The 13,130-nt window shown below is 36.4% G+C and overlaps 1 protein-coding gene across 1 annotated transcript in view; it reads right to left on the bottom strand.

The window, feature by feature from the left end:
• The window catches only part of LOC126484672 (sodium channel protein 60E-like), a 277,274-nt gene that overhangs the window by 107,553 nt on the left and 156,591 nt on the right, over positions 1-13,130 (bottom strand). Inside the window, exons 17-19 of the mRNA XM_050108265.1 lie at positions 4,060-4,336; positions 3,461-3,776; positions 3,236-3,352 (exon numbers count right to left, since the gene is read on the bottom strand). Of these exons, the coding sequence (XP_049964222.1) occupies positions 3,236-3,352; positions 3,461-3,776; positions 4,060-4,336 (710 nt within the window). The remainder of the gene's footprint in view (positions 1-3,235; positions 3,353-3,460; positions 3,777-4,059; positions 4,337-13,130) is intronic.

Raw genomic sequence — 13,130 nt, 5'->3', positions numbered from 1 at the left:
AAGCTACTTTTAATCTTTCGGGAATGGTCAATTGACACAACACATGCATTTGGGGAACACAGAATCCAAATGCAATTGTCAAACATATTTTGGATTCTGAGAAGTTAACACATTCTGTGCAGTGTCCAGTATGATCGGCCTATAGAGTCTTCTTCTTCCCTGAAACAATTGTATCACCTATCTCGACATGTTGTAACTGTGGCTCATGCCACAGCTTGAAACTGTTGAAACTAATAGCAGGCATTTCATGTTTCAACAAAACAGCACCCATCTACACTTCCACAACTATGGACAAAATTACCTGGATGAGATGTTGCTACATCACTGGATACACCATAATGTAGCTGCTGACCTGGCACTATGATGGGCTTAACACCTCATGATTTTTTATTGTGTGGTTACATTAACAACTGCATTTATGTTCCACCTCTACCACAGAACCTGGAGGACTTGTGGCACCACATCACAGTAGCTGTTCTTAGCGTCACTCCTGATTAGTTGGACTGGGTATGGGTGGAATTGGAGGGGGGAGGAAGGAGGTGATTAGTGATTAGCATCCTGTTGACAATGAGGTCATTAGAGATGGAGCACAAGCTCAGATTAGGGAAGGGTGGGGAAGGGAATCAGCTGTGCCCTTTCAAAGGAACCATCCCAGTATTCACCTGAAGCTATTTCAGAGCTTTTGTAGAACAAAAGCAAACTGGTGCTTTTCATTTACTATTTCAGAAAATCGTGGAAAACCTAAATCAGGATGGCTGGACACGAGTTTGAACCAATATCCTCTTGAATGCAAGTCCACTGCACCACCTCGCTCGTTGCAGAACTGGATTGCTGATTAGATGTGTGCCAAGTGACAAAAGGTGGACACAGAGAACACAGAGTTTGTCTTTTGCATACTGTATCATTTGTTGTGTCGTTCTTGGTCACTTTTCTGTAATAACTATTAGATGTGGTACATGGACTTTATAATCATCCAGACCCTATAGCAGATCGTAAATTAAGATACTGTACAGTTCTCCCTGTCAAGGTGATTCCATCTATTTTTGTCAGACAAAAAATAACAGTTCAGTGTAGTCCATTGGTTCTCTCCAAATCATGGGAACACCATGGACACATGAGGTGATCCTTCTAAACAGTCCATCAGCAAAATAGTACATGAGAACAGCGTATGCCGGGGAGCCCGAAATAAAGTTCATAGCCCTTTATTACAGCAGAATTAAGTTTTTGTTTCTGCAATTTCTGAGTAACAAAAATAATTATCACTTTTTACACAAGTTTGAAGAATTTCTTCTTTTGAATTAACACAAAACACAAACCTTCATGAACAAAAAGCAATCCCTTTCAACAACTGTCAGAACTCTCAGTGCTGAGGTGCAAGTAGCAAGAAACATAATGTGGTTCTACATGTTCAAACATGATTCATTGGCTGTGCTGCCAAACCACTTTCATTGCCTGGGGGTATATTTCTGAACTAACAGTCAAGTGTACTAACACCTTATACATATTTTGATTGTTTTTCCACAATTAAATCTGTAGAATATTTAAATTAAACCACAGAAGAATAACCAATAAGCAGTGTTTTCCAAATACTTTGAAAGATAGTAGCATGTCACAAGAAGATTGGTCCCAACAGCCACATACCGATTTCATTTTCAAATTCAAAACAATGACTTAGCAAAGAACACTAACCATATTTTTTGTAGCAGAAATGTTGCTGACCAGTGTTATCTGGTTCCTTTAAGGTTCCACAGAATCCGAGGAAACAAAAGTTTACTTAAAGGATTATCTATATCTGAGCAAGTTTAATACAGTTGAAACACAGCTACCTCAGAGATTGCTTCAACTCACTTCATTGTCAAGCAGTTCACCTTGAGCTTCAGAAGAAGAAGAACGGAAATGTCACAAAAAGGAATGAAAACTTTGCGAGCTTCTGGACGAATCCTTGAAAGAGCCAGAGTATGCGCACAAACATATGGGTGCCTGCATGACCCCCCCCCCCCCTCCCGCCGTCACCACCACACCTGTGCAGCTGCTTTGTGACAAAGGATGCTCACATGCATGTGTAATCTATTAAATGATTCATCTGAAAGATAGAAAAGTTTAATTCTTCTTTGTGTGCCTGTTGACTTACTCAATGTTTTTACTATTCAGTGAGTGGTCTCCTTTACTCCTAAGTTATCATTTCTGTCTGAACTTTCCTTGGAGCCATATTATACAAAGGAGACTCACTGTAACATAAAAAAGCTCTGCATTACTGAATTATTGACCTGCGGTGCCTGCTGAAGTGTGCCTTTATCCTTGCAGACAAGTTGCTATAGTTTGTGGATTGGCAAATGTATTTCAACATTGGTAGCATATTAACTTGATAAAACATTCATAATCTTCTGCCTCATACTTACAAAAACTCAAAAAATGAAGCACTGTGTCAATTCAGAATGCTGACCTCTGTGTACTGGTGTGTTTAGAGGGTCAAAGGAATCTAAGTTTACAATAATACAGGAATGGCAGTGTTGACCAATCTAAACCCTAAGTCAACCATAGTAGATTGATTTTCCATTTAGCACAACCTTGGGAGGACATCTAGGTATAAGCCACTACCAAAATGGTGAGCATTATCACCACCTCATCCCTTCAGGGACCCACATATACTTCCAAGTAGTTAAGACCTGCCAACAAAATGTGGAACCTGCTGAGTCATACAGGCTCTGCAGGAAGCAGTATTACAAGCCAGTTACATGTGATTGAGGATGTAGCTCTGACGAAATCCTGATTTTGGAACTGTGTTGCTAACATCCTAAATTTTTTGTTACCAAGCCAATATGCATAGAAATTTTTTATATATGTTTGAAGTATTAATATTCCTGAAGAAGGAAACAAAAAAGATTTTATACAATACTATGAAAATTTCATGAGCAAACCTTTGGCTGAAAATAACCCGCAAAAATGCTTCATCTTGTACTGAAATAATTATAAGAATACAAAAAATAAAAGAGAGAGAGGGAGAGAAGAGCAAATGGTGATCTACTTTGATTTAATATGCACTGGAAAGTGAAATGTTTACTCTTTGTAGTTACAACTTGCATAAAGCTGTTTAGATCATATTTTACAGTTAGTAACTGCCAACAAGTACATGGATGTTATGAACATGTCCATTATCTAATTTAGTACTGCAATTACAGAGAAAATGTCTCCATGTGCATGTAATAGCATATTTATCAATCTGATCTGTGCTCACCCGCATTCCCTGCCATCTCGAAATTGCCCTCAGTGGTCTCAAGGCACGAAGAGTTCTCAAAGACCGCAGAACTTTCAGATTTTCATTTTCCTCTATTAGTAAACTAAATATTGATACCTGATAAAAGAAGCAGCCATTGTAATTAAAGCACAATAATCATAAGTTAGACACAATTCATCATGATTTTTTTATGTTGATCAAAAGCTGAAAATTCAAGTTACTTACAAAAACAATAATAAAATCAAGAATTGTCCAGAAACTTGTGAAGTATTTCCAGAATCCAAGTGCAATCCATTTGAGCATCATTTCTACACTAAACAAAGCACAAAATCCTAAATTTGTCCAATAAAGAATTTTTTGTAGCATTACATTTTCATCGAGGTAAATGTCCTCAAAGCACAATGTTATACTCGATGCAAAAATAAGCACTAAAATAAACCACTCAAACATTGGTGTATCCACAACTGAAAGAACCTGTGTACGAATTTCCATCCACTTCTTGCCAATTTTCGTTTCAAGACACTGATCACAGCATGCACACCTGAAAATTAGACATGAATTAATTGCACAATGCACTTCTAACATATGGATATATTAACTATATGAGCAATGCTAACTTACTTTCAAAAGTTGTTATTTGCTTCTCACAGTTTTACATCCACAACTGCTATTGATTTTCTTTTAATGGTTACAATAGTTACTTATTAAAGACTTACAAAAAATGTCAAATTATTCAAAACTACACTGGCAACAGCATCTGGGAATAAGACTTATATATTTACAATAGCCATAAAAGCAACAAGAGGTATATAAAATTTTAGTACCGTTGATAGCAATGTTGAGGGAAGCATTCTTGTGGAACCTTCATGATCTTGTTTCGGCCGAACCCCGGAAAGCTGCCCATGCCATCAATGTAGCGCCCCTGAGAATCTCGCCTCCCACCAACTGTAAGTTCATCTACATAAGAAACTAGAGCATGCCAAGGGTGTGAGGCAGTTTTATCATCACCTTTCTCTCCAGCTGTTGGCAACATTGTCTCTAATTCTCCTGGACCTTTATTAAGAACTTCTAGCTCTATGCTCTCCTCCGCATTTGACTCATCTGTAATAAGATGCACGTTAATTAGATACAAGGTCAGAAGAATGCTGCAACAGAAACAAGACAACTAAATTTTCTTTATGTCTTCCCTGGAACCTGCAATATTTAGTGGCCTATAATTCTTTTTTATTTTTAAAAGATACACAAAAACATATGCACACAAACAACTGTCATTGTGAGTGAAACACTGATGTCTTATTTATCTTGATAACAGAAATAACAATAAAAGTCAGTAATAAAGTAATATCAAATTGTTATGCATATGTTTTTTGATTATGAATAATATCAAAAAATATGGAAAGATAATGCATGCATATGCTTCAATGAATAAATAATCTTTTAAATTTCTGTCCCTAAATACTCTGCAAGAACAATAATTTTACATACTGACTGAAAGTAACTCGTTCATGACCAAACCACTATTCAATTTCTTTTTATCGAAACTACTTTTTAAAGCTGTGACAAAATAGAAAAAGTAACCAAAATTAATCAATAAGAAGTGTACAATAAGTTCCTAAAATATCTAAACTTTTAACTATTTCAAGTGAACTATTATCTAGGCAATGCAATCTAATGATGCTAAAATGCACACTGTTAATGAAAAGGATTTTTTCTTTACCCTTTTGCAACATGACTATGATTATCTGTACAACAGACAGTAACCACACATTTTTTGAACATGCAGTTGACATGAAAAGATAATGGCAAATAAGATTTAAATATGCTTCTAAGCCACTTGTACTACTGTTGAAATATTCATACAGTGGTGACTATCTCTCTTTCTTTTATGTGGCATATTATGACTGCTTAGAAATTAACTGAATTGTTACAGCAGTGTAGTAACTGTAAAATTATGCTACAAACTGCATATATATTTTTAAGAGTGCAGTAAACAAAGTCTTTATCAATCACTGATGATAATATATTTTAGTAACAAGATTTTTGGCTGGATTCACATGACGTTTAAAAAATGTGTGGGGTTACTGAGAATGTTCTAATACAATATGCCAAGATGTGCAAAATGCTTCCTATGAAGAATTAAAGGAAATAAATAAGGGGTTAAATTTCTCTGAGTGTGAATAAACCACAAAACAGAATGACTACTAGGCTACTGTGTAAAGAAACTCATGCGTAATGTAGCTCACACACAACTCAGTTGACAGTATCATCCATATGATTTTATTTCATTTAACCACAAGGATTTCACATGGTTTCAATGAAGTGCTTAAACAAATGACTGACTGCTTCCATGTTTTCAAATACGCCAATACTCTCTGAAGTGTATGTAGACTACCTTTCCCTCGAGAAACAACTACCAAAATCATGTATCTATGGCTGTATTTACAAGGGAATTCTTTATGTAATTTTGTGGTTTAAGTGGAGAATTTACATCAGCTATGATAAATACTTTAGTTCAAATTCTTTAATCAGTTATTTAATGTAAACATCATAAAAAACTTTACATAATGTGCTATTTGCTGACTTACAAATGGACCTGAGGTCACTGAAATATGCACTACTGTATGAGAGAATAATTTTATTTTTGGCAAGTGTTTCCCATTACTGAAGCCACTGCAATTTAAATGTGAAATCTAGTGGAGTGAAATATCGTACATTTTATTTATGTGACATGTCTAAGATTCAACAGCAATCAGTACCTCAGTGCATTTGACACATGAAGCTTGCCTTACATTCCAGTATTCAGGTACTGAGGGTATTGATCAAAGAGTTTTGAATATAGTCATCTTAAATACTTATAGGTGTTGCAGCAAAAACAAAATTAATCATCAAATAAGTCTGTGAAGTGCACTTCTTACTGTGCATTTACAACATGCACGTTGGGAAACACTGACCTGAAATTTTGTTTAGTGTCAAGAAGCATGAATACCATGCTGTATGTGCTACAAAAAAGCTGGCAATTGCTATACAACTATCTGGAGCCATATATCCAGATGCCTAAAAGGACTATACTCCAGAGAGATCTTCACAGGAGATTTGCAATTTTTGTACTTATTATGAAGCAACTACAAGTTTTGTTTGTCATACCTGAGAGAAGAAGAGAAAAGCAAAGGACCTGTATGCTACTTGAAAGTTGGAAACTGTAGATTAATAATATTAAGTACAATGATTTTTTAAAGAACAGAGGTGATAATTACAAAAATACTTAAATTACATTTTATAAAGTATTTGTCTTTAAACATCAGTTTCAGTTGAACTCCATTATTAAGGCTTCCTGGGAAAATCAAGTTTACTTTATGTTTATAAATCTGATTACAGTCTGTAATGTGTTTTGATTTTATTAAAAACAATTATTCAATAGATTGTCAATGGGCATTTATTTCTGTTTGCTTCTCCTAATCTAAAATATGTAGCAGGCTTTGAGAAACATCTGGAACATTTATATGGATGGAATGCTTCAACATTTTTCAGTTACTCCCAGATATCTTCTTCCCTTTAAAAAACAAAGATGAGAGGGGATTGGGCTCTTGGAGAAAAATAAATAAAGAAATACTGATAATTGTGAAATGAATAAAATGCAGAAAAAACACCAGATATGACTTTCCCATACGCCAGAAAGGGAAAAGAGGCATGGGAAAGCATAAAAGTACAATGCAATATTATAGACGGTCTAGAAATGTTGTTTGCTCATTCTGTGGATAACTTAGCATCTCTTCCCCTCTGTTACTGACAAAGGGCAGTGTTACTCAACACAGTGTAGACCTTTTGAGTTAAACACCACAATAATTGTATCTAAAAGAGGTTTAAACATGAGGGAAATGATTTTTGCACATTTACTTATGTAAAGCTATAATAATATTGGAGAAAATTCACACTTTTTATAAATAAACTCATTTTGTTACGCTGCGTCAGAAGTATTTTTGAAGAACTTTTCAAGTCAAATTTATTTGACAGATTTTCATCCTAAATGAATGTTTTGGTAATTATTAGTCACTGTTGCTTCAAGCGCACAAAGAAAATGTATAATGATTCAGGGTATTTATCTAAAAATTCACACAGAACATTATGGATAATACAGCAGACATAAAAAACTATGCTAATGCCAACATTAGAGTCTCAGCACGATAGCCTAGAAGAATGATTTGTAACAAAGGGGATTTGCAACTTAAACAGCAGACATATGAATTAAGAAACTGTAAAGGCAACAAACAAAATGTAGTATAAGTTTGTGAATGAAACTGAAATCATCAGAAAAATTACAGGTAACATCATTTTATATGATAAATCTCAGATGAATAAAAAGAACTAAAAAATTATGGAACAGCGAAAGGTACACATGTGGTAAGGAAAATTCTAGTAGAATGTGTGTGTGTGTGTGTGTGTGTGTGTGTGTGTGTGTGTGTGTGTGTGTGTGTGCGCGTGCGTGTTGTGTGTGCGTGTGTGTGTGTGTGTGTGTGTGTGTGTAAAGCTTTCATTCTCTTTTGTATATCCCTGTTGATAAATCAACACTTCTGCTATTCAGTAAAAATATCAGAAAACTACAGAATTTTTTTTTTTAGATATTGTGAAACAGTAATATGTTAGTGTAACTTGGAAATAGTTGTTATACAGTTTAAGCTGTTTTACTCTTTGTGTGAATATAAAACTGTTTTACATACATGAATGATAAAATAGCTTAGAGTCAAACAAAATAAATGGAGAAGTAAAACAGTATAAACATAATCAGACACATTCAAAATGATATTTACTTGTTAAGGAAATTTCCTGATATGTTTCTCGGTAGAAGAAGAATCTGTGTTGAGGCAGAAATCTGGATTTTTTTCTTTTCTGTCATTGCTCTACTTGTTAATTTATACAATAATTTCTCACTGATTGACAAAATAACTACAATCTTAAACTGTGTGTCAACTAGTGTCCTAAATTTCACAGGTATTCTATACCAACATATGTATGATAGCACCACTGAGGAAAAAAGATAACTATACTACAGTTGGTTACAAGATGAAATCTTTCTTTCTGTAGCAATATATGCAGCAAAAGAAATTTTCTTGAGAGATTAAAACTGCGCATAATGTCAAGGCTCAAACTCAGAAGTTTGGGTTGTGAGTTATGTGTTCTAACACCAGCTGAGTTAGTGAGACAAAATCTCAAAGAGTGATGTATAACTTCAAAGATAATATTAAAGGCTTTTCCTCTAGTCCTTCAGGCCTATCAAATGTAGAAGATAAGACAGGACGTTTGCTTGGCTTGGCTACATCATACTGTCATCCGGCCTCTTGTTCTACAGTTGCATTAACACTGACATAACCAATTTAAAAGGTATGCTGGACTATACCTTGACCTAGGACCTCTGGAATTAATTATCATGATTCTGTATCTAGCTTCTGGATACATATTTTGAATCAGTTTGGAACTCCTGGCTTCAATTCCTTTTCTCTACATTGCCGTATTCTATACACGAGTTGTTGCTAATTTTTGACTACAAAATCCAGAGAAACACTTTAACCTCTCACCAAGCTGAATTTAATAAGAACACACTTAACTCCAGTTCAAATGATTACTTCTGGAACTAGTATTACATCCTGACTCAGTAATTACTCTCCGTACACTTATAACACATTTTTTTTTCTGGTGCTGAAATAGAAATGAAATGAGCGTATGGCATTTTTGGATGGGAGGCCCCATCCAGGGGAGTTCTGCCACCAAGTGCATATCGGTGATAATGACGAAATGATGATGAGGACAACACAACACCCAGTCCACGAGCAGAGAAAATCTCCAACCCAGCTGGGAATCGAACCCAGACCCACTGGCATGGGAAGCAAGCATGTTACCACCCAGTTAAGCAGGAGGACATGTTGTTTACTTATGATGATGATGATGATGATGATGATGATGAGGTCCCATACTCTGAGGAGTGTAGGGGACGATGCGGGAGACCCGCACCGCCATACCAGGCAAGGTCCTAGCGGAGGTGATTTGTCATTGTCTTCCTCCGACCATAACGGGGATGAACGATTATGATGAAGATGACACAACAACACCCAGTCATCTCGAGGCAGGAAAAATCCCTGACCCTACCAGGAATCGAACCCAGGACCCCATGCACGGGAATCAAGAACGCTACCGCAAGACCACAAGCTGCGGACATAACTTTTTACAGCTGGAGATCTGTTTCTCATTATTCTAGCTTTATTATGATGAAAAGCTTCATTTATTCCACCCGGCAGCAGTGAATGCATTAAAAAAATAATTACTTTCTATCTCAGCAGACTACGTACTAGTATTTCAGTCCATTTGGTCCTCCAACAGCTAACAATTGTCTGTCACTTTGCCACTGAACTTTTATCTATCAACATCCCACATGTATTCCTTATGACATTCATATCATTGAGAAATAACTGTGGTTCAAACCATCACAAATATCTTATGAATCAGAATATTTATATAACTCTTACTTTTATTTCTAATTTTTTCTTTCTTTTTCGTTTCTCTATAATACTTTATTGACAGTAAAATGTTGTAATGTTTTATCATTTGCCTATTTAGAATAAAACTAGCAATAAGTAAAGCAACTATATGTTTTACTGAACGCTGCAAGTCACACAGATATTTCTTTGCTGCATTGAAATCTAACAACATCCACATTAATTCACATACATTGAATTAAAGGTACCAAATTCCCTCTATTAACCAAAATATGTTGTTGTTGTGGTCTTCAGTCCTGAGACTGGTTTGATGCAGCTCTCCATGCTACCCTATCCTGTGCAAGCTTTTTCATCTCCCAGTACTTACTGCAACCCACATCCTTCTGAATCTGCTTAGTGTAGTCATCTCCTGGTCTCCCTATACGATTTTTACCCTCCACGCTGCCCTCCAGTGCTAAATTTGTGATCCCTTTATGCCTCAGAACATGTCCTACTAACCTGTCTCTTCTTTTTGTCAAGTTGTGCCACATACTCCTCTTCTCCCCAATTCAAATCAATACTTCATCATTAGTTACATGATCTACCCATCTAATCTTCAGCATTCTTCTGTAGCACCACATTTCAAAAGCTTCTATTGTCTTCTTGTCCAAACTATTTATTGTCCACGTTTCACTTCCATACATGGCTACACTCCACACAAATACTTTAAGAAACAACTTCCGGACACTTAAATCTATACTCGATGTTAACAAATTTCTCTTCTTCAGAAACGCTTTCCTTGCCACTGCCAGTTTACATTTTATATCCTCTCTACTTCGACCATCATCAGTTATTTTGCTCCCCAAAATAGCAAAATTCCTTTACTACTATAAGTGTCTCATTTCCTACTCTAATTCCCTCAGCATCACTCGACTTAATTTGACTACATTCCATTATCCTCGTTTTGCTTTGTTGATGTTTATCTTATATCCTCCTTTCAAGACACTGTTCGTTCCGTTCAACTGCTCTTCCAAGTCCTTTGCTGTCTCTGATAGAATTACAATGTCATCTTCTCCATGGATTTTAATACCTACTCCAAATTTTTCTTTTGTTTCTTGTTTCCTTTACTGCTTGCTCAATATACAGATTGAATAACATTGGGGAGAGGCTAAAACCCTGTCTCACTCCCTTCCCAATCACTGCTTCCCTTTCATACCCCTCGACTCATAACTGCCATTTGGTTTCTGTACAAATTGTAAATAGCCTTTCGCTCCCTGTATTTTACCCCTGCCACCTTCAGAATTTGAAAGAGAGCATTCCAGTCAACATTGTCAAAAGCTTTCTCTAAGTCTACAAATGCCAGAAATGTAGATTTGCCTTTCCTTAATCTATTTTCTAAGATAAGACGTAGGGTCAGTATTGCCTCACGTGTTCCAACATTTCTGCGGAATCCAAACTGATCTTCGCCGAGGTCGGCTTCTACCAGTTTTTCCATTCGTCTGTAAAGAATTCGTTTTAGTATTTTGCAGCTGTGACTTATTAAACTGATAGTTCGGTAATTTACACATCTGTCAACACCTGCTTTCTTTGGGATTGGAATTATTATATTCTTCTTGAAGTCTGAGGGTATTTCACCTGTCTCATACATCTTGCTCACAGTGTTGTAGAGATTTGTCAGGACTGGCTCTCCCAAGGCTATTAGTAGTTCTAATGGAATGCTGTCTACTCCCGGGGCCTTGTTTTGATTCAGGTCTTTCAGTGCTCTGTCAAACTCTTCACGCAATATCATATCTCCCATTTCATCTTCATCTACATCCTCTTCCATTTCCATAATATTGTCCTCAAGTACATCGGCCTTGTATAGACCTTCTATATACTCCTTCTGCCTTTCTGCTTTCCCTTCTTTGCTTAGAACTGGGTTTCCATCTGAGGTCTTGATATTCATACAAGTTGTTCTCTTTTCTCCAAAGGTCTCTTTAATTTTCCTGTAGGCAGTATCTATCTTACCCCTAGTGAGATAAGCCTCTACATCCTTACATTTGTCCTCTAGCCATCCCTGCTTGGCCATTTTGCACTTCCTGTCAGTCTCATTTTTGAGACGTCTGTATTCCTTTTTGCCTGCTTCATTTACTGCATTTTCGTATTTTCTCCTTTGGTCAATTAAGTTCAATATTTCTTCTGTTACCCAAGGATTTCTACTAGCCCTCGTCTTTTTACCTACTTGATCCTCTGCTGCCTTCACTACTTCATTCCTCAGAGCTACCCATTCTTCTTCTACTGTACGTCTTTCCCCCATTCCTGTCAATTGTTCCCTTATGCTCTCCCTGAAACTCTGTACAACCTCTGGTTCTTTCAGTTTATCCAGGTCCCATCTCCTTAAATTTCCATCTTTTTGCAGTTTCTTCAGTTTTAATCTACAGTTCATAACCAATAGATTGTGGTCAGAGTCCACATCTGCCCCTGGATATGTCTTACAATTTAAAACCTGGTTCCTAAATCTATGTCTTACCATTATATAATCTATCTGATACCTTCTAGTATCTCCAGGATTCTTCCATGTATACAACCTTCTACAACCTCTGGTTCTTTCAGTTTATCCAGGTCCCATCTCCTTAAATTTCCATCTTTTTGCAGTTTCTTCAGTTTTAATCTACAGTTCATAACCAATAGATTGTGGTCAGAGTCCACATCTGCCCCTGGAAATGTCTTACAATTTAAAACCTGGTTCCTAAATCTATGTCTTACCATTATATAATCTATCTGATACCTTCTAGTATCTCCAGGATTCTTCCATGTATACAACCTTCTTTCATGATTCTTGAACCAAGTGTTAGCTATGATCAAGTTATGCTCTGTGCAAAACTCTACCAGGTGGCTTCCTCTTTCATTTATTAGCCCCAATCCATATTCACCTACTATGTTTCCTTCTCTCCCTTTTCCTACTATCGAATTCCAGTCACCCATGACTATTAAATTTTCGTCTCCCTTCACTACCTGAATAATTTCTTTTATCTCATCATACATTTCTTCAATTTCTTCATCATCTGCAGAGCTAGTTGCCATATAAACTTGTACTACTGTAGTAGGTGTGGGCTTCGTGTCTATCTTGGCCACAATAATGCATTCACTATGCTGTTTGTAGTAGCTTACCCACACTGCTATTTTTTTATTCATTATTAAACCTACTCCTGCATTACCCTTAGTTGATTGTGTGTTTATAACCCTGTATTCACCTGACCAAAAGTCTTGTTCCTCCTGCCACCAAACTTCACTAATCCCCACTATATCTAACTTTAACCTATCCATTTCCCTTTTTAAATTTTCTAATCTACCTGCCCGGTTAAAGTATCTGGCATTCCACACTCCGATTCGTAGAATGCCAGTTTTCTTTTTCCTGATAACGATGTCCTCCTGAGTAGTCCCCGCCCAGA

Source organism: Schistocerca serialis, chromosome 6 (assembly GCF_023864345.2).
Source record: "Schistocerca serialis cubense isolate TAMUIC-IGC-003099 chromosome 6, iqSchSeri2.2, whole genome shotgun sequence".
Lineage (NCBI taxonomy): Eukaryota > Metazoa > Arthropoda > Insecta > Orthoptera > Acrididae > Schistocerca > Schistocerca serialis.
This window is presented reverse-complemented; position numbering and strand designations above follow the sequence as displayed.